We start from the raw sequence: 22,945 nt of genomic DNA on the forward strand, positions 1-22,945 counted from the left end.
GCGAGCTTGTTTTTCTTTTTTTTTTAAAGCCCTTACCTCGCATTTGTGAAATGCGAGGTACCCGAACTCGCATTTCACAAATGCGAAGATCACATTTGTGGAAGCTGCTTCACTAATCACCCCCGCAGTAGTATAACTTTTGTTTTTCATCACAAATTAAGAATTTCCTCCAAAAACCTACGATTAAGCTAGTTGTCATGCCACGCGTTGCTACTTTCAAGTGTAGCAGACACATACAATGGCATCAAAATCAAATCAAATCAGAACCTTAGCCATCCAAAGAAACTAGTCTTGCCAACATCGCTACGACAAACCCAGAGCTCTGAGCTGGTTGCAGTAAATTTTATGTGAGAGAAAAAAAACTGCAGATTTAAACACCATTTGAATTTAGACAACAAAAATCTTTAAACAATCTTTCTACTTTGCAAACGTAAAACCTGTGAATTTAAGCACGAAAATTAGAATCAAAACATGCAAACTGGTAAAATTCCGTGGCTTCTCAAGTTGCAAGGAAGCACCTGCGACTTCCTTAAGGATTGTTTAGTTAGTAAAACCCATCAATAATTGCCAAGTTTGGCCCCCTAAAAGAAAATTGTGAAACACCATCCGGTAGCCTCAGAATCAACAAGTAAACTACTCAACCTGATAAACAAAGCTTTCGGGACAAGAACGCGTAGGTTACGAGCAACAAAAATCATGCAAAGGCGAGAGCTTTCTACAGTTTTCGAACGGCCAAAACGCAATCATACAGAATAACTTAAATGAGGTCCCTCCCAAACCCCAGATTTATGAGTGGAAACCACCATTTGACATGGAAGCAAAGATGAATCAAACCGACGGCAAAAAGGAAGCAAGTAACGAACTAAAGATAGCAGCTTTTGAATGTAAAAAACGCGAGTAACAGGTGATGAAACTGTTGCATCATGATAATCTTGCATATAGACTGTCTCCCTCAATTTCTAATCATACTCACGGGTTTCATATGAGAAATGATATGAGCAAAAAACGGGTCGAAGGTTACCTATGTTGCCTCCTTTGGATCTGAAACTTCGGCTTGAGTTTGATGAGGAAATCGACGCCAGGCTCCGATGAAGAAAAGAAACTTCCCGTAATTTTCTACCTCGGCTGCAAAGTTCTTCCTTCTCCTTCAACTTAGCTCCCACAGTCCGTCTTCTCTCTTTCTCGCTTCTGCATGAAGCTCTCTCCCTCAAACCCTCTTCTCAGCTGCCACCTCTCTATTAGACTCTCCCTGGCCGTCCCTTTTTATCAGCCATCCCCTCCTTCGAAGCTCTCCCTTTTCCTTGCTTTTTTTTTTCTTGCTGAAGCTTTTCTCCAAGTTTTCCCAGGTTCGCTTTTTCTGGTTCTTTCCTCTTCAGCCGCTGTTCCCAAAACCTTTTCCAGCTCTCTTTTTTTTTCACCCTAGCCGTCAGCTCTGCCTTTCATCAGCCGTCCCCTCCCTTTTTTTTTCTTTCCGCCAACCTTAGCTTTCCTTTTTATAGCCCAAAGATCTTTTAGCCCTAACATCCGATGGTTCCCCTCACTTGATGTCTTCCTCCTGCCTTATAAACCCTTAGATGGTTTGTTGTCCTATGATGCTCTTAGGATAGGGATTAAAGCCAAGTGGAATGATCAAACGGAGCATCAAAAATGAAACCCCGTGGAAAAGGAGCTGGAAATTTCTTGTATCTGCATTTTTGCAAATGAAAATGAAGAGCAAAGGTTTGGATCATGTGCTTCTCAGGGTCCGTGAGCTTGCCTTTTCTTTTTTTTCTTTTTTTTTTTAACCAAAATGACAATCTAAGTGAAAAATCGGATGCAATGAACAAAACTAGGAATAAAAGATAAAATGCTAAGATTTTTTGTGTTTGATTAATGATTTCCCTTTTTTCCAATTAATAAACAATAAACTTAAATATAAAAGAAATAAAACATATTTTTTTTGAACCATTTTCTTTTTCCGACGAATCTCAATACTAAAAAGTCTTAAAATAAATTAAACGACTAAATGAGCAACAATAAATATAGAAAAAATAGACAAAAAAACTAGAATAATAAATAATAATAATCTAAAATACTATAAAATGCCAAAAACAATGCCTGAAACAAAAATCATGAGATTAGTAAATAAAAATAGATAATAATTATCACTAAAATAAAATAAAAATGATTAAAAATTTGGTGTCTACAGTAACTTTCTTAGACTAGAACTTGTACTTTCTCTCTCTAGAATAGAATAGGACTTTTAACAAAAACTCTTGATGTAATCTTGGCACTTTGAAGGCGAACGAGAATTTGGAGCTTGGAGATCCTAGTTCCTTCAATTGAATAAGCATTTTCTTCTCTCTTTCTCTTTATTTTGTTGGATATATGTTGGCATTCATCAAAGATTTAAGCTTTATGTGTTTATTCTTCATGTCTAGCTAATATATTTGTTCTAGGCGTAGATGATGCCTTGTATTTCTTGATCTTGGTTGGAATGAGTTGATGAATGTTGCCATTTGTACTTGCTAGTTCATTTAAACTTGCGTGGACTTTTGTGAATGCTTGATCACTATTTACAAATTATTTTAGTTGTTGTTTATCAATGAAAGTTGGTAGATGATGATGGAACCAGGTTAGATGGAGCTTAGGATCTTGGCACATGAAAGTAGTGTTTAAAACTAGGTAGACTTTAATACATTCTTGAGTTTAATGGCACCATGCTTGTTGTTTCACCACGAAAGTAGGGAAATGCATGTATAGGTGACACTCGAATCATCATGAAAGCGAGTTTCGGATACCTTATGTGAATGAACCCTTAGCAAGACAAGTAGTGTAATATTTATCACTCATTTGAACAACAAACAATAACACTTGGTTGATTCCATATCCTAGAGCTTGTGTTTTAATTGAATTCATCCATTAACTTGTAGTTGTTACACATTAGTATATAGAATGGCTTTTATTTCTCATTATTGTTATTTGTCTAGATAATAAAGTAAGATTAAATTATAGTAGTTGTGAGTGCTCCTCAAGGGATCGACCTTAACTTCCTTGTACTACAAAGCGACCTATATACTTGCAGCTAACAAGGGAGTTATTTAACAAAACTAGGGTGCAGGGGAATCGCATCAAACGATCTTTATTAATCTAGATTTTGATTGTAGTGAGATTTTGGATATAATTTTTGGTGTAAAAGATTACTTCTGTTGAAGTAATTGCATTTATATTGGGTAAAAGTTATCTTGATTTATCTTTGACTATTGGCAGTATATGTATCGAGCCTTTCAGACAATTGTGCTGTTAGACCCAAAAATTGAGAGGACCTTGAGGAGAATGAGAAGGTGTGCACTACAAGGAGACACGGAAGATCAACAAGAAGGGACACTATATATTGAACTTCCCCTAATGGAGCAAATGACAGAAGAGGCTAACAAAAGAGCATTGAGAGATTTTGCATTACCGGGAGGAAATGGCCTACAAATGAGTATCACACGACCCACGGTAAATGCTAACAACTTTGAGATTAAACCTGCATTAATATAAATGGTGCAACAATCTCAATTCAAAGGTAATGTTACTGAGGATCCTAACTCTGATTTAGCTATATTTATTGAAATTTAAGATACTATTAAAATGAATGGTGTTAGTGAAGATGCAATTCGACTGAGCTTGTTTCCATTTTCATTGAGGGATAAAGCTAAAGTCTGGTTGAATTCACATCCACCTAACACTTTCACAAGTTGGGAAGATTTGTCTCGCTCATTTTTAAATAAATATTTCCCACCAGCAAAAACTGCTAAGTTAAGAATGGATATAACTAATCAAAGGGGATGTAGCTCACATGGTAGAGTGCTCGCTTTGCATGCGAGAGGTACGGGGTTCGATACCCCGCATCTCCAATATTTCTCAATTTTTTGACAAAAAAAAATGGATATAACTAGCTTTTGTCAGTAGGTGGGAGAATCTTTGTACGAAGCATGGGAGTGATTTAGGAAACTATAACGAAGATGTCCATATCACGGTCTTCCAGATTGGCTCATTGTGCAGACATTCTACAATGGATTGAATTTTACTACCAAGACTCATATGAATGCTGCAGCCGGCGGAGCATTGATGGGTAAATCAGCTGGCCAAACTCATGAATTGATTGAAGAAATTAGGGGTGTGTAAAATCGAAAAATTTCGATTTATCGAATTCGAATTCGAATTCGAAATTTTCAAAATCGGTAATTAGGAATTCAGCATTGAAATCGGAATTTTCAATTTCGAATTATGCGAATTTGGTTCGAATTCGGTAATGGAGTTTTTGAAATCGGAATTTCCGATTTTGAATTCATAATTCAAAATCGAAAATCGAAATCAGAATTTTCGATTTCAATTTTGCTTTATAATATATATATTAATATTTATTTATTTATATATATAATAATATTTTTATTTCAATTTCATTTTATAATATGTATATTAATATATATTTATGTATATAATAATATTTTAATAATATATTTATATATAATAATATTTTTTATAATATATGTAATATAAATTTTATATTATATAACAATACATCTAACAAAAAAGAAAAAAAAAGGGAAAAAAGGTTTCCGAATTCGAAATTTACCGAATTCTAAATTGAATTCGAAATCGAAATCGAAACTGGTGAATTCGGAATTGAAATCGGTCGGTAATTTCTATACCAAAATTTCAAAAAATTTCGAATTCAAACTTCCGAATTACCGAATTCGAATTCGATGCACACCCCTAGAAGAAATGGTTGCGAACAATTATTAATAGGCTAACGAGAGAGGTAACACTAGAAAGGTGGCAGGTATGTTTGAACTTGATAGCCTAAATTTATTGAATGCCAAGATAGATAATGTGGTAAAGATGTTGAATACTCATATGACTAATGTTGGTTCTAGTTCGAGTTTGCATGCTAATGTAACTTGTTGTACCATATATGGAGGAAATCATGATGATTTTAGTTATGCTAATGAACAGGTACAGTTTGTTAGTAATTATAATCGGTCTCCACAAAACAATCCTTACTCAAACACATTCAATTCGGAATGGAGAAATCATCCAAATTTTGGATAGATGGACCAAACCAACAAACCAAGACCACAAAATCTCCCGGGATTTCAACCAAGGCCTATGAATATGGAGACTAAGCCTGCCTGGGAGCTTTCGATAGAGAAGCTAGCCAATGCTACAAATGATAAAATTGATAGGTTAGCGAGTGCAACTTCCGAGAGATTTGAGAGGATTGAGGGAAGATTGGACCAACTTACTATAATGTTTAGAAATGTTGAGATCCAAATTGGTCAAATTGCTAGCTCTTTGAATCCTAGGAATCCGGGGGAGTTGCCTAGCAAAACCGAAAGCGAGTTAATGCAATAACATTTAGAAGTGGCAAATAATTAGAGGATCCTAACCTTGGTGTGTCTTGTGAGAATAAGGAAGATGGAAAGAGTGAAAAAAGAGAAATTAACAAGGAGAAAGATTACATAATTATTGATGTGGATTTACCTATTTCTAAAGTTTCTCCTAATGTTAATACTAATATTTCCATTCCCTTTCCTCATAAGTTTAAGCAAGCGAAGCAACAGAGGGAGTTTGATAAATTTTTGAAGATTTTCAAGCAACTACATATTAATATTCCTCTTCTTGATGGTATTATGCAGATTTCTTCCTATGCTCGATTTTTAAAGGATCTTATATCCAAGAAAAGGAAGCTTGTGGATAATGAGATAATTGCATTAACAAAGAAATGTAGTACAGTCATTCAAAACAAGCTCCCTCCTAAATTGAAGGACCCTAGTAGTTTTTCTATACCTTGCACTATTGGCAATATTGATTTCTCAAATACTGTATGTGATTTAGGTGCAAGTGTATCTTTGATCCCTTTATCTATTGCCAGAAAATTGGGGTTAATTGAACTAAAAGCTACTAATATTACATTGCAGTTGGCGGATAGAACAATCAAATATCCCATAGGTGTATTAGAAAATGTGCTCATGAAAATTGAAAATTTTGTTATACCTATAGATTTTGTTGTCCTAAATATAAAGGAAGATGTAAGCACACCTATAATATTAGGTAGACCATTTCTTGCCACTGCTGGTACAATAATTGATGTACAAGAAGGTAAACTTTTATTTAGAGTGAATGGTGAAACTGTGATTTTTAATGTGTCTAATGAAAAGTGCATTCGCTCTACTAACTCTAGTTTAGAGGATTCACAGGTGACTATGACCACTCATGAAATGGAGCAAAAAGAAGAAGGAAGCACTCCTTGTCATCATGAGAAGCATGATCAAACTATGAAGGGATCAAGGCATGACATTTTTATCAAGAAAATTGAGAACTTTTCTCCATTTGATAAAGTCAAAGGTGAAACATTGAGTAAAATTGAGAAGGGTATGAATTTCCAACCATACAATATTGATGAATATTATTTTGATCAAACTAACAATCATCCTAGACCTTTGATATTGTTAGATAAAGGAGAACAATGCCCTGCTCATCACAAGGAGAGATGGTTTGGGAACTTTAATCCCTAGAGAGGATTTAGACTTCCTTCTTTTATTTGAAAAGCTTAATTAATAAGTTGAATTTAACGACTTTATATAAAGCACTGGTTGGGAGGCAACCCAACGAAATTTAGATTTTATTGTAGTTAACCTGTTAATGAATATTTTGTTTGTGTTTGTAGGTTGCAACATCAAGGAATCAAGACGAAAGATGGTAGCATGAGCTAAGGACATAGGGAAGTTTTCATTCATTTTCATGAATTATTTCATGTTTGATGTGTGGGAAAGATGAGTTTTGGTGTTAATTTTTTGTGTTGGGAGATATTTTTGAAATGATGTCTTGAGAGTGGAAAGCATGGTACCAATGGAACATAGGTGAAGGGTAATGCGTAGACACTCTTGGGGAGATAATTGAGCCTATATCTGATGCATTTCATTGCTAAGCGGAGCCAAATTCTGTGTTTTTTAATTTCTCAGAATTTTTAAAATTTTCAGTATACGGTTTCGTATAATTGTTATCGTCTCATATACTTGCCTCATATAGCAGATAGAGTAGAGCATATTTTCTAACCTGTATATGTATCTAATATATGGTGCGAGTTTCAGTATATGTCTTCTGGTAGCAGTTTAGTATCTGGCTCCGTATAGTTGCTTTTGCTCCAAATAGTGCATCAGATACTGTTAAAAACTTGGCATCAGAGTCAAAATTCTCTGATCACTATCTGACCCAGTATCTAATGCTAAACAAGTATATACGGTGCCAGATACCTCCAGATCTGCAGTTATAATCACTTCGCGAAAAAGAATCTCAATTTGCTTTCTTCTTCTACTTTCGCAGCTTCAAACCCATTGCATACCACATCTTTAGATTCTTCATTTCCAGCCATTTAAACTTCAAATTCTTTTCTCCAAAGCACTCCTCCAACATTTGTGACTCAAACCCACGGATTCAAAGTCAGAAAAACATGGTTTAATCTAAGGAGTCAACCAAGAACCCTAGCATTTGTAGCTCTGAATTCATGGTAATTGGGACAAATTTTGTGGTTAATTTTTAGGGATTTTCACATATTTGCATCACAAATCATCCAGTCATTTGTTCCAAGTATGATTATCTCACAAACTGTTCGATTTCAATTTTCGGCTATGCTAAATAGAGATTTTTGTTTTCATGAAATTGCGAAGTTGAGATGCTATGTTCATGAGAGGGTTCAGATTAATACTTGATAATTCCCTTTTGCTATATTATTGGTGACAATGATTTCATGTGAGAAAATTTTTTTTTACATACTGCAAATTTTTATTGGGTTCTGTAGGGTCGTTAAGGGAAGTGGCTGAATTTCTCATGGGTTTGATGTAATTTGATTGAAGGTGGTGATATTATGATTAGCAATTTCTAATATTGTGTTCTGGAATAAGATTCATGTGGTTCTGTTGGAATTTGGTTATAGAATAGGATGAAGAGAAATTCAATATTTCACTTCTATAGCAATCACAATCCAGTATTTCACCGAGCATCACAAACATTGACCTTTTTTGCTTTTGAATTGTTTTGATGTTGCAATAATGAACATTTTCACTTGTTTTCACTTAGTTCTTGTGCCTGTGTCGTGTTACTTTTCTACTAGTTTCTTTTGATGTTTTTATTGTTCTTTGTTTGTGTTGTGTTCAAGTTAGGAAGTACGGTTCAAACTCATTCAACTTGCTCTACGGTCAAAGCAAGGGGAGTATTACTTCCTTTATCTCTCTTTATTAGTTTTCTTCCCTCACATTGCAGACAATGTGATCTTTGAGTGTTGGGGAGGGATGATTTTGTGTGCATTATGTGAGTTGTGATGGGCAGAGTAAAGTATTTGGACTTTTGACTGAATTATAAGTACATAAGGTATATATTTTGAATTGCTGGCATGAGGTTTTTGTGCATGTGTAGGGGAAATGCTGCTTAATTTTTTTTTGGGATGGTAAGCTAGGAAATGACTCCCCTGTTGGTTGATTTAGCACATATTCTGATAAAAAAAAAATTTCATGACCTGAAGAACTGTAAGTAAATTGTGATGCAATTGTGTAAGTATTGAATCTAGAGAAGTACATTATATGAAACAAGGGCATTCGTGTTAAAAGTGCATGCTCAGTTAGAAGATTTGTCTTTAAATGATTACTTGAAATTGTGAGATTAACATGATGAGTGTGGGCATCATTTCTCTACTTGTAGCTCCTTGGTTTTGATGCAACTTTGAAAAAAAAAGAGGAAAAAGTGTAAAAAGAGGGAAAGCAAAATACATACAACTTGAGCACTAAGTAACCGGGCATTAGCACCTACAAGTGTTAGCTCTCGGGTCAAAAGGTACTTGAGTAAGGAAGTGCTGAATAACCGGGAACCTGCATCTACAAATGTTGGTTTTCACGTAAAAAAGCAATTTCAATGTGCTAAGAAAGAAAGATTGAATTCCCCTTTGCAATCTAATTATACAAAACTAAAGGGCAAAGAGTAGACGAATTGGAACATGCATTAGTTATGAAAATCATACATTCATGTGATCATTTGAAAACGAAACTTTGACCTGAGTTCGTCCACTTTGAAGCATGAGTACTCTTATTCCATATAATATCATGAGAACTAAAATAGTTATTGAGCAATCGCATAGCAGTTATCTTTTGGTGACTCGAAAAGAATTTTTGATGGGGTATATGTGCGATCTCAACCCTTGAATCATTGCATGATAGATTTTGTAAATTACTTGAGGACAAGCAATGATTCAAGTGTGGGGGAGTTGGCAAGTATATATTTTGCCTAATATTTTGTACATATTTTGGATGGATTGTGATGGAATTAGGCTTAAAATGATGTTGAGAATGACTATTATGATGATTAGGTGATAACTAGTTGATGTAGTAAGCAAAGTATGAAAAATTGTGTGAAAATGGAAAGATTTATCTGCTAAATTGGTTGTGACAGGAAGACAAGATATACAGTGCCGGATACCTGGTCTTAGGGAAAATATACAACGCCAAATAGAAGGAGTCAAGTCGGATAATCGCACCAGATACTCGTCAGTGAGTTTTTTGAAGAAGAGTGTTTAGCAGTATACGACGCCGAATAGTGAAATTTCCTTCAGATATTGCATCATATACTTGGGCGTGAAAAATCTCCAAGTTGCGCAATTTGCACAACTTGATGCCAACTTTTCAACTCCTTTTATGGTGACAACTAGGATGTCTTGACAGCTGCTAGCTAGGTCTAAAGCATCAATTTTTCTCACCTTGTTGCAACTTTAAGTCATTTGCAATATCCAATTATGTCAAGAAAGGATGGATGAAGACTTTTGGGAGAGGAGCTTCATGAAGAATAGAAAAGACACATTTGTTGGATATATGAAGAAGTTAGAAGAGAGGAGGAGAGCAACTTTCTTAGACTAGAACTTGTAGTTTCTCTCTCTAGAATAGAATAGGACTTTTAACAAAAACTCTTGATGAACTCTTGATGTAATTTTGGTACTTTGAAGGCAAAGAAGAATTTGGAGATTGGAGATTCTTGTTCATTCAATTAGATAAAGATTTTCTTCTCTCTTTCTCTTTATTTTGTTGGATATATGTTGGGATTTATCAAAGATTTACGTTTCATGCGTTTATTTTTCATGTCTAGCTAATATATTTGTTCTAGGAGTGGATGATGCCTTGTGTTTCTTGATCTTAGTAGGAATGAGTTGATGAATGTTGCCTTTTGTACTTGCTAGTTCATTTAAGCTTGCTTGGACATTTGTGAATGCTTGATCACCATTTACAAATTATTTTAGTTATTGTTTATCAATGAAAGTTGGTAGATGATGATGGAACAAGCTTAGATGGAGTTTAGGATCTTGGCACACGAAAGTAGTGTTGAGACTAGGTGGGCTTTAATACATTCTTGAGTTTAATGGCACCATGCTTGTTGTTTCACCACAAAAGTAGGGAAATGCATGTATAGGTGACACTCGATTCATCGTGAAAGCGAGTTTCGAATACCTTATGTGAATGAACCCTTAGCAAGACAAGTAGTGTAATATTTATCACTCATTTGAACTATAGACATGAACACTTGGTTAATTCCATATCCTAGAGCTTGTGTTTTAGTTGAATTCATCCATTAACTTGTAGTTGTTACACATTAGTATATAGAATAGCTTTTATTCCTCATTGTTGTTGCTTGTCTAGATAATAAAATAGGATTAAGTTCTAGTAGTTGTGAGTGCTCCTCAAGGAATCGACCTTAACTTCCTTGTACTACAAAGCGACTTGTATACTTGCAACTAACAAGGGAGTTATTGAACAAAACTAGGGTGCAGGGGAATCTCGTCAACTAGGTTTTTCCTATTCTCATGGTGAATTACTAGATCTACTCTTGTATTCTTCATGAAATGCAAAATTAATCCACTTAAGTGTACCTCTATTCTCATGAGTCTACTACATAAGTTCCACTTATTTCGTTTCATTATTATTGCCAACTTTCATTGATTAATAACAACTAAGCACTTGCTATTGATGATCAAGCAACAACAAATGATAAGCATGCTTAAATGAACAAGTTAATACAAGATGTAACAAGAGTAAATCATATTCAACTCATATCAAGTAGTCATAAACTTCATCTATTCCTTATATCTAGAAATTTAGCTGCTCATATGATATATCACAAAAAAAAATATAGTTTCATTGCATGAACACATATTGAATCACAAGTAAAAAGATATATAAAGAAAGTTTAGCCAAGATCATGAACAAGCTCCCAATGATCTTCTATTTTTTCAACAAGAGTTGTACAGTGAAGTCTCCAATTGTTCTCACAATTTTCTTGTTAGAAATAACAAAAAAAGACTAAAACTAAACTCTAAAGCTAAAATCTGATAAGAAATCCTTCTAATGAGTAACTTCTCTCTTACCTAATGATTCTTATATATACAATGTTAAGATTGTCAAAAAGTGTCAAATGACAATACATAAAGCTTTCAATCCACTCCCCTAAGGTTTCTTGAGCATGTACAGCCGAAATTTTGTGTTGGAATTGAGTTGGAAAGTAGTGTGAAAATAGAGTAAGTTGCAAGACAAGTTGCAAGACAAGTTGCAGAAAATCTGAGCACAATATGTGACCTTGGAATACGCGACCTCAGCTCATGTATTCCAAGTCGTGTTTTCTCCTCTGCTTCGTTTTCTTGCTTCTTTTCTGCTCCAATTCGATTCTAAGGTTTAAAACAAGATGTCCTCAATTGAATCCATGCATTGCGCCAAGAATAATTTTCTTGAGTAACCAATGTCCTTTCCAAATTATCGTTGAATCACGCTCTAATGAAGTTGAAGTGTATTTGACTTGATTCGACGATTTGTGTTTTCTCTATTCTTGCAAATATAACCACTTTTTGCATATTAAGTTGCTCAAATGAAACTTGCAAAATTTAGAAACTTAAACAGCAAGTTATATCCTAAATCATCCTAATTTGTATAAAAAAATAAGCACAAAATACTACTTAATAATACTAATAATAAACACTTATCAAATTCCCCCACACTTGAATCATTGCTTGTCCTTAAGCAATAAGCTGTCGCGCCCCATTTTTTGAAAAAAAAAAGGAAAATAAAATTGTTTGAAGTTATAATGCGTAGTGTGTGTAGACACCAAATTTTTGTCGAATTTTTGTCAAATTTAATGTTTTCTTGAATATTTCTATTTGATAAGTCATTTATTTTTCTGCATTTTTAAGTATATTTTGTAGATTTATCTTTAAAAAAAAAAAGAGAAGAGAAAGGAAAAGTCCCAAAAAAAAAATAAAAAAAATTAAATTAAAAATTAATTCAAATCAAAATCAAATTATTACTAAACTTACACATTTTCATCATTGTCTCTACCAAAACCCCTATTAACCCATTCTACACTCAACTCCCACGGGCTTTTCTTTTCATTTGGCAGAAGCCATCATTTGGAAGGAAAAAAACTCATTTGACTCCCTCTTGGCCATGAGTTTTTGGCTCTGCCAACACTCAACATTTTGCAGAGGAGAAAACACACACAAAAAAGCTCCACTTTGGCAAAAAAAGCCTCTCTCGGCTCTCTCTCTTGTCTCAACCGAAAAGAAGAAGAAGAAAAAAAAGAAACAAAAAACACTCCCTCTCGGCTCTCCTCTCTCCCAAATTTTTTCCAACACATTTGCACATAACAAGGCAGCAATCGGTTGGATTGGAGCTTGGCAATTTCATCAAAAACCTTGGCAAAGGGACCAAACTCTTCATTGAGGTATTTATCTCCTTTTTTTTCCAGCTTTTCTTTTTTTAATTAACTAGATTGAATGTATGTGTGGTTACCTTTTTTGTTGCTTATTTTTGCTGGTTTTTGTTGGTGTTGTATGGATGAAAATTTGGGAAATAGCTTGAGCTAGATTAGGGAAAAGGGAGATAGATTTTGTGAATGTATGTTAATTGTTTGAAAAAATGCCAAAAAAAAAAAAAGAATTTTAGGGGCTGTTTTGATTTAATGCATCCTTTTGTTGTTGTTTACTTGTCAAACTAAGATTATAGTTGTATTGTAGAAGTTATAAGGAGGGTTTTGGCATAATTTTTATGATTTTTGGTGAAGATTTGAGGGTTTTAAAAAATAAAAACTGAACTGTTTTCTTGGCATTTTGACCACTTTTGGCTCAATTTTTGTTAAAACTAAGCCCAGAAATGGAATCTACGCGAAAAATCGAATTGGGGTGTGTATTTTGATAATTTTTTGTGACCGGAAAAAATTCGCCGGCGACTGACGGCAGTCCGCGGTGGCGGCGGCAGCGGCAGCCGGCATGGCTGCAATGGCTGCCAGAAGCTTCACCCTGCCGGAGGAGGAGAAAGAAGAAACGAGAGGAAGGAGAAGAGAAAGAAAAAAGAAAGGAAAGAAAAGAAAGAAAGAAAAATGGTTTGGGCTAAGGTTCTTATCTTCGGTTGGGCCAATAGTTAGTTTTAATTGGGTTTTAGAAATGGGTTTTTGATTTATTTCTTTTGGGTTTCGGTTGGGCTTGAGGGATAAAAAACGGGCTAGCCTGCTCGTTTCTTTTGGGCTTCGGCTGGGCTTAGGTAGCATCCTGCCCAAATAAATAAAAATGATGGCCCGATGGCCTTTTTTCTCCCATATCAGAAACCGAAATTTTCACTGTAACCCCTTATCTTTAGAGTAGTTTCACTTTGGCCCAGAACATTTTAAATTTGTTTCACTAAGGTCCTTAAATTAATTTCACTTTGGTCCTTAAATTTTGTCTTTCATTTAATTTTGACCCCTAAACTTTGAAAAAATATAATTTTTGTCCCCAAAAGTTTGTCAATTTTTGCAATTCAGTCCCTAGTGAATTTTGACTCCCTTTATTGTGATTGCTTCTTTTCTTTGATAGCTAATTATGTTACTTTTGAGTATGTTTAATTTATAATTTTTAGATATTCTTAAATTTATTTACATTTGACATATTAAGGTGAATTTTCATTATTATTATTATTATTTTTAATTAAATTGGTGCCATGATTCTTTTGTTCATTGTGAGTATAAATAGGACAATTTAACTCCATTTAGTCACCACTTCAAACGGGATGTACCCCTATTTTTATTATTTCAATGTCAATTACGTGCTCCTATGTGTTCCTATGTGTTTATATATGCTTTATTTATTGAATTTAAATGTTCATTTAAATTTTCTTATATTATATTTGTTTAGTTAATTTTTATAATTATTCGAGAGGCATTTACATACCTCAAAAAAATGTAATAGATAGGATAACTAATTTTATTTTATCTTATCTTTCCTATTTTAGATTGTAGTTAGATTTCCCAATGTAATAGATAGGTTGCGTGTTTATGTGGCTTATATGTTATGTGTTTTATCCGCTTTTCTTAGGATTTTGGCATCTAGATATTATGTTTACGTGTTATGTGCTACGTGCTCTTATGTATTTATTTGTTTTCATTTATGCTTTATTTGTTTCACTATGAATTGTTAATGCATGACGTCACCACACTAGTCCAATGCTAGATGTGGCTTCTCCCTCCGCTTACTTGCTAGTCCAAGCTAGTAAGGATTTTTAGAAATGGGCTAGTCCAACGCTAGACCCTTTAGGCCGTCTTGCGTTAGATTCATCTTTGTGTAACATTCATTACATTTTCATGTATATTTTCATTTTTTGGATCTTTTCTCATTTGCATGATATTCCCTATTATATTATCCCTTACCCTCTATAGGTACTAATCATGTCATTTAGAATTGCATCTCATTTAAGCTAGTTCATTTGCTTGTTCATGTTAGGATAATTATTTTTCAAACATGGGAAATGGGTGATTATAACTTTTTAGTTTAAATACCCTATTAATCCATGTATAAGAAAATTATGTCACAAGTTTTTGCCTCCCGTACCCTTTATGTTGCATTCCCTTTTTCTTTGATCACTTATATATGTATATAATTTAATTTCTTTTCTTTTATTTTAATTTCATCATCCGCATACTCGTGACACTTTCAAGGAATCATTGTGGCCTTCGCAATTAATGCGATTGGTTCGATTAAACCCTTGAATGGATATTTTGACCCTTTCGATATTTTATAAATTTAGATTTGCATCCATGTAGGAAACATCCAAATATGATAAATTAAGGGTTAGATTAGGAAAATTTTGATTAAATCTCGCAACTAGTTTAGACTAGATTGAAAGGGTGCCTTAGATTTGAGTTAATCGAACATTTACCTTCCCTTTCTTTAACCGTGGCTCCCGAATCCATTTTCTCTTATTTTTCAAAGACCTGGAGTTGTCGAATAAGGGTTTTATTTTATTTTATTTAAATACACTTTTTGGGTGATTTGGTACACCCAAACTCGATATCAAGTGGCGACTCCTAATTTTTCTTCAAAACCCTTTTAGACTGAATTTTGGACCCAAATTGTCGCATTTTTTAAAGTCCCATTTTAGGTCCTTTTTCACTTATTTTTAAATGGAAATCATATCTTTTATAAATACCTTTTTATTCTTATTTTTCCATCGCGAAAAATGGGACGCGACAGTGTGCATGAAATGTGTGAAGTGTGTGAATGTGAGAAATAAAGGGAAAGGCCATGGGACTTTTAAATGCGACGGTTTGGCCAAAATGATAATCTAAAAAGGTTTTTAAACAGAAAAAGTAGGAGTCGCCACTTAGTATTGAGTTGGGGTGTACCAAGTCACCCAAAAAGTAGTTTTTGAAAAAAAATGAAGCAAAAACCTTTTTAGATGACTCCTAGTCTACGAAAATCAAAGAGACGAGTTCGGGGGTCACAGTTGATAAAAGGGAAGGCAAAGACGAAGTCTAAGGCACCCTTTTACCCTAGCCTAAGCTAGTTGCGTATTTAGTGACAATTTTCCTAATTTTTACCCAAAAGATGTATTGCATTTTGGATGTGTCTAATATGAATGCAAACCTAAATCTAATGAGTGGTTTGAAAGGGATAAAATGTCTCTTTTGAGGCTCGATTGGTCCTAATCACATGAATTGTGATAGCCAATGGTGAACCCTCAAAGAGGTCACGAATAAATGCAAATGAATGCTCGAGTAATAAGGAGGAAAAATGAGTGTGTGCGAAAAATGTCTTTGAGTGTAAAAACGAGTGCCAGGTGCAAGTGTGCAAAGTGCAAGTGCGCAAATGGGTGTGTAAAGTGCAAGGGTGCAAATGAGTATATAAAAGTGCACGTGTACAAATGTGAGAGAGTGTAAAGTGATAGTGTGAAGAGTGAGAATGTATAAAGTGATAGTGTGTGAAGTGAAAATGTGAAAAGTGGTAGTGTGTGAAGTGAAAAGTAAAAAGTGGTAGCGTGTGAAGTAAAAAGTGAAAAGTGGTAGTGTGAAAAGTGAAAATGTGTAATGTGCCTTGGACATGCATGAGCCCTAGAGGAATGCAAGCAAGACGGGTACGGGGAGACCCTAAATCGTGACTTTTGATTTGCCTTTTGGTTAGAAAGAAAACAAGCGTGCTAAGGCTATGTGTAGCCAAACTCGTCCGTTTCCCTTACCAGAAGGGTGACTCCCTAACCTAATCAAGCAGATGACCCTAATAACTAGAATGAAATGCAAAGTCCTAAAGATCGTGTTTCAAATGCAGGAAAAGGGTAGAGGTTCATGCAAAAATGTAAAAATGCTAAAAGAAAAAAATGAATGAAATGTAGTGAAGGCATGCGATATGTACTAGCGAGGGGCGGCCCTATTGGGTCTAGCATTGGACTAACCCTTTAACTAACGTTCTCTTACAAGCATTGGACAATGTAAGAGCTCGAGGGGAAGACCATGACTAGCATTGGACTAGCCACGGTAACGTGCATTCCATCCACATAATCAGATATAATGCTAAAAGCAAATAGACATGCAAGACACATATTTTCACATAGCACGTAAATAGACATGCAAGACACATATTTTCACATAGCACGTAGCACATAAGCATGTTTATCTAGATACAGAAACCTAGGGAAAGCAATTAAATACATAGGCATAAACATGCAAATCACACAAGGCAAACAAGCCCTAACTATTACATTAGGGGGGCCCTACTACAATCTAAAAGGGGGGAAATGAAATAAATAATTAAAATAAATACCTAACTATTACAAATTTGGCATTCAAGTGCCTTTCAAATGATCAAAATTGAACTAAAATAAATATACAAAACTAAAGCCAATAAATAAGTAAATAAAATAATAAATATAAAACACTTTCAATAGGCATGCAATTAAACACATAAAGTCACATAGGGCACATAGGTCAAATAAAGTAAAGAAATAAGGGATAGATGTACCTCCCTTGAGTTGGGGCCCTAATGGAGTGAAATTACTTATTTACCCTCCAAAATAATAAAACAATCAAGGCATCACTTTAATTAAAAAATAATCGAACAAAAATGGGAATAAGCATGAAATTGGATCAACCAAAGGCACTTAAAGGAAGGTGAATAATCCATGTTTAAGAAATTAACAAGTAATGACTTAATTACAAAAACTAAAGTATTTTGAGGGGCCAATTTGATTAATTTTTCCAAATTATTTGGGCCATAGCAAGATAAATGAAAGCTTAGGGGGTTAAGAAACAAAATTTAATAACGTTTCCATGCATGCATCAAGACATTCGGCCAGGTGAAAGTTTTCTTTGCTTATGCAACGTTTGCTGCAATTTTTTTTATCCGAGCTTCTGCAACTCCAAGTAAGCTTTCGGCAAACAAAATTCACGCAACACTTTGAGCTAAATCCAACTAAGCATGGATAAACACCTATTAACAATGGAATTCTTAGAAACATTTCATGCAAGTCTTTATGAAAACCATGAGGAAAATAAGTTCCTGCAACTACTTTCGTGTGCTTCAGCACCCACAAATGAAACCTGCTGCATTTTGTTTCCAAGGTCAGATTTCCGATTCAAATACACGACTTTGATTAGATATTTTCAACCCCAACATCACAGCTTTAGACTAAGCAACTAACTACATAACCACCCCAATCCAAACAAACAAAACTCAGAAAGATACCATGCAAAAATTCTGGAAAACATGAGTGCAAAAGTGGTTCGGCAACCTGAATTGTTCATTTTTTCAGCAAGTATTTGATCCTAATTCAAGCATTTCAGACCACAAACATGCAAATCCAACACCACTTATCCAATTCCCTTTCCAATATAAGATCAACCAGCAAATTGGATGGCCGAAACTTAGTGAGCAGTTGTAGAAAAGAAAACAGCAAAGAGAATGGAAAAGCTTTCTGTTTTGCTGCAAAAATTGCAGCTCATACTCACGCAGACAGTGTTATGCAAAAATTCAAGTAAATCCAGCAACCACTGCTCACATCAATCTCCAAAATAATTCGAGTTCATACACAAGGAAAGCTAAGAAAAAGAGAAACAGGAAGGATGCAAAACAAGCCCGTCCGAACCTTTCAAAACTCTGCTTTCTTCCATGAAACTCCACTATCTTGACAAGCATGGAACTTGCCGACCGTGTCATTTTTCTCACACACAAAATGCAACAAAGTCATCTTTCAATTAGAATTCTTAGCGAGGCATTCCATCGAACAACAAATGGGCATTACAATTTCACCAAGTTTTTTGCTCAATTAAGGTTATAATCAGTCCTAAAAATGTTCAGAAAACAAAGGACTTCGGGCTAATTGACACAGAAGGCATATACCATTTAAAATCATGAACAATCAACAGGAAAATTGTAACAACAAAGTCACGGCAGACCCGTTTCAAAAGCTTGAAAAGAACTGAAATTTAAAGAGGGAGAAAAAACAGCTTACCGTGCTCTTGCTTGGTGAAATTTCACAGGTGACAATGGTGGATTCGGTGAGGTGGTGGCGGCTATGAGCGGTGGCGGTTCCGGTTCTTGCTCTCCTCTTCTTCTGTTTCTCTGGTTCCTTGCCCGCAATTCCTTTCCTCCTCTATTTCCATTTTCAGCCGAAGCCTCCTTCTCCTCTCTTGCCTTGGTTTCGTTTCTCCTCAGCCCATAGCCTCTCTAGTTTCCCTTACTCCGCCGCTCCTCTCCTTTTTCTGGTTTTTCTCTACTCAGCCGCCCCTCCAAACTCTCAGATTCCCTCTTCTTGTTTTTTTAGATTTTTCCCTTTGCTCTTGCTCTCTTTCTTTCTTTGGCCGAAGCCCTCTTCCCCTGTTTTTCTTGTTCTCTATTTTCTTCCCTCTAGACGAAGCTCCCTCAAATCCTCTCTTCCCTCTAGTTTTTCTCTTTTCTCCCGTTGTCCCCCTTTTTTCCAGCTCTCTTTCCGTTGCTCTCTCCCTCGCGCTCTCTCGGTTTCTCTCAGCCTCCTTCTTCAGCCGTCGGTCTTGTTCTGCTTCCTTCTCCACTCTCTCCTTCTAGTTGTTCCAGTTTCTGTTCAACACCTCCGCAGTTGCTCTTAATGCTCACTTTCCTTTCTCTCTCAGCCTAGCTGCACTGCCCCGAAGCTTTCTTTTTTTTTTTCCGTTTCTTCCCCGTAGCCTCTCTTCCCAGCTTCTTCTTTTGCTTCTCTCTAGATTTATCAACCGTCATCCCAATCCCCCCTAGCTGCCAACCCTTAGCTTTCCTTTTATATCCCCTTTAAACCCTTAAACCTCATCTTAATGGTTTATAATCAACCTCAGCTTATGCCACTCCCTCAACCATTAGATTATTCTCAATTTCCAGGTTCTTCTCGAGTGGTAGATGAGAGCCAAGTGGAATGGATTTAGCATGATCCAATGGCAAAGAAAATCCAACGGAAAAAATGATGGAAGCCGAGATAAAACCGAACGATGCATTTTTTTGTACCTCCGTGCATGCTTCAGCTTGAAATGTAATATGAAGAAAGAGCTCGGATCCTGTGTGGCTCACGCAAGCATGAACTCGCTTCCCTTTTTTTCTTTTTTTTTTCTTAACACATAATGAAGTAATTTTAATAAAAATAAAACAAGATAAATAAAATGCTAAAAGATTAAATTTAAAAGAAATAAAGCATATTTTGTGAACAATTCTTCTCTTTTTTTTTTTGATAAATTTTAATACTAAAATGCTCTAAAATAAAAATTAAGAGAATAAAGAGCAAAAATGAATAATAATAAACAAAAACAAATATAATAAAATAATGAAAAATAAAATTTTGGTGTCTACAGCTAGCTCATCTTTGTCTGAGTTTCAAAGAAACTCGAGACAAATACGTAGACACCAAACTTACCTATATTTATTCTACCTTGAACTGAAACATGTAAACACAAAAAAAAGGTCAGTGGGATAAACCCGAATCTGCCGAGAGTAGGAAGACACGTTAGTGGGTTGGACCCAATACTAACGGCTATGAAAAAACATAACACACGTTAGTGAATCAATACTCGATGCTAACGGTGAAAGACGAAAACATGTTAAAATGGTCAGTGGAATGCAACCCAAGCCTGTCGAAATTGATAAAACCCAACAAGATAAAACGATCAGTGAAATACAATCCAAACCTGCCGAAATGATTGGTTAGTGGGATAAAACCCGATCCTGCCGTGATGATCGGTCAGTGGGATAACACCCGATCCTGTCGATGTAAATGAAATGCTCACTAGTGAAACTAACCCATATTTAGTGGCAGTGTAAATGAAGTGCTCACTAGTGGGACTAACCCATGTTTAGTGGCAGTGATGAATGAAATGCCTTGACAATCGGTCAGTGGGATAAATATCCCGGCCTGCCTTCCTTTTGGTTAGTGGGATGAATACCCGAGCCTGTCGTCACTTGGTCAGTGGTATGAATACCCGAGCCTGCCTTCACTTGGTTAATTGATTAGTGGGATCAACACCCTAGCCTGCCTTCAATTGGTCAGTGGGATCCATATCCGAACCTGCCTTCATTTGGTCAATTGGTCAGTGGGATCAACACCCGAGCCTGTCTTGAGAATCGGTCAATGGGATAAATATCGGGCTTGTCTTCCTTTTGGTCAGTGGGATGAATACCCGAGCCTGCCGTCATTTGGTCAGTGGATGAATACCCGAGCCTGCCGTCACTTGGTCAGTGGGATGAATACCCAGCCTGCCTTCATTTGGTTAATTGGTCAGTGGGATCAACACCCGAGCCTGCCTTCAATTGGTCAGTGGGATTGGTGGTCAATTGGTCAGTGGGATCAACACCCACCTGCCCGATTAAAGTCACTTGGTCAGTGGGATGATACCCGAGCCCTTCACAATTGGTCAGTCAAACACCCGAGCCTGCCTTCAATTGGTCAGTGGATCATACCCGAGCCTGCATTCATTTGGTCAATTGGTCAGTGGGATCAACACCCGAGCCTGCCTTGAAAATCGGTTAGTGGGATTAAATATCCAGGCCTGCCTTCCTTTTGATCAGTGGGATGAATACCCGAACCTGCCGTCACTTGGTCACTGGGATGAAAACCCGAGCCTGCCTTCAGTTGGTTAATTGGTCAGTAGGATCAACACCCGAACCTGCCTTCAATTGGTTAGTGGGATCCATACCCGAACCTGCCTTCATTTGGTCAATTGGTCAGTGGGATCAACTCCCGAACCTGCCTTGAGAATCGGTCAGTGGAATTAAACCCGAACCTGCCGTGATAATCTTTCAAAAAGAAATTAAATTTAATTTGTCAAGAAACAAGAAATTAAATTTGATTTTCCAAGAAACAAGAATTTGAACTTGATTTTTGACTTTTTGAATTTTTTCTGATTTTTTTTTATTTTTTGATTTTGATTTTTGATTTTTGTTCAAGAGAATCTTTTCAAAAATAATTTGCTCCAATGTAGGGCCATTTTCCTTCTTTCTTCTCTTTCTCCGAGCATCGGCCTTCCACATTGTTAGGTGTTTCTTCATTGATTTCAGCCATGAACACCTGTACAGGGAGCTTACCAAAATACAACATGCACTTAACTTCCTTATCTTATTTTTTTAAAATTGATGTACCTACTACTCATGTAAAGAACAGTATGATTGATTCAAAAATATCTTATTTGACTTTTGGACGAAATTCTCAAATGTGTTACAAGAATTTGCCTCAGTGTGGGCCTATTTTGCAAAATCTCACAAATAAAAATTTGCCCCAGTGTGGGCCCATTCGATTGCAAAAATTTTGTTCGGATGACTCTCCATTTATTTGAACAAAGTAAGAAACTATGTTTCCTAACATATAATGTGAAGAAAATTAAACGTCTTGTTTAAACTCATACAGAAAATTTCATGATGAATTTATCAAAATAATACCAAATTACAGAAGATTTCTTCCTTTCTTTAGCATCGATGCTTAGGGTAATGAGTCATCACTTCTTGTTAACTCGTCTTTCAGGACCAATCAAGTGATCTTATTTCTAATTTTGAGGGGGCTAAAAGAAATAAGAGGTCAGGATTTGTCTTATTCTTATGCCCAAATTGTATGTAATCCCTTCAATATCACATCTTAGTGAAAGCAAATAGTTTGTCACCCTTATTTCTTAAGAAAACTTAGTCAACATATAAGTTTTATAAGCTTGTAGGTAGAAATGACAGCTAAGCATGTGGAAACCGGTTATGACCTTATGATCCCGAATGATTGATGGATTCCTTAAAAGTATAATCCTCACTTCGAGTCGTCATGAAGGATAAGTCAGCGATGGACTTTATGAGTTTGTAATGTGACTTGAAAACGATAGTTAAATAAATAAGATTTTAAAGGACATTACACTGAAGATCGCATTTCCTCCAAAAAATTGCCCCAATTTTAGATTCAAAGATCTCGACCTTTGTTTGACTTTTATAATCACTCAACAAGGACTTTCAGCATCGAATCTTTTTGCATTTTTCTTTTGCATTTATTTCGCTCGCTTTTTCCCTTTCCTCTCTTTCCAAAAATGCCCTTGCGAGTTTTCACATGAAGAGCAGTGTCAACCTCACATCTAATCAATTCAAATATATTTAAAAAAAATTCTTGGCATCAGTATATGAGCATCA

General features: G+C 35.6%; 1 protein-coding gene and 2 non-coding genes across 3 annotated transcripts; 2 read left to right on the forward strand and 1 right to left on the reverse strand.

Moving 5' to 3' along the window:
• The first annotated feature begins 3,808 nt into the window (after window positions 1-3,808).
• TRNAA-UGC lies at window positions 3,809-3,881 on the forward strand. Its single transcript has one exon. It is a non-coding gene; the product is annotated as a tRNA-Ala (tRNA).
• A 24-nt stretch (window positions 3,882-3,905) lies between these two features.
• LOC113764266 lies at window positions 3,906-4,007 on the reverse strand. Its single transcript, XR_003467546.1, has one exon. It is a non-coding gene; the product is annotated as a small nucleolar RNA R71 (small nucleolar RNA).
• A 1,135-nt stretch (window positions 4,008-5,142) lies between these two features.
• LOC113759815 lies at window positions 5,143-6,545 on the forward strand. Its single transcript, XM_027302391.1, has 2 exons — window positions 5,143-5,305; window positions 5,407-6,545. Exons 1-2 carry the CDS (start codon window positions 5,143-5,145, stop codon window positions 6,543-6,545), a joined length of 1,302 nt encoding a protein of 433 aa, XP_027158192.1.
• Window positions 6,546-22,945: the final 16,400 nt, after the last annotated feature.

The sequence above is a fragment of the Coffea eugenioides genome, chromosome 2 (assembly GCF_003713205.1).
Source record: "Coffea eugenioides isolate CCC68of chromosome 2, Ceug_1.0, whole genome shotgun sequence".
NCBI lineage: Eukaryota > Viridiplantae > Streptophyta > Magnoliopsida > Gentianales > Rubiaceae > Coffea > Coffea eugenioides.

Excerpts from the sequence above, each read along its gene's own strand:
- LOC113759815 (XM_027302391.1), top strand. The coding sequence starts at position 5,143 with ATGGAGACTAAGCCTGCCTGGGAGCTTTCGATAGAGAAGCTAGCCAAT. Across the intron at positions 5,306-5,406 it reads AAATGTTGAGATCCAAATTG|AGGATCCTAACCTTGGTGTG; the intron begins GTCAAATTGCTA and ends GCAAATAATTAG.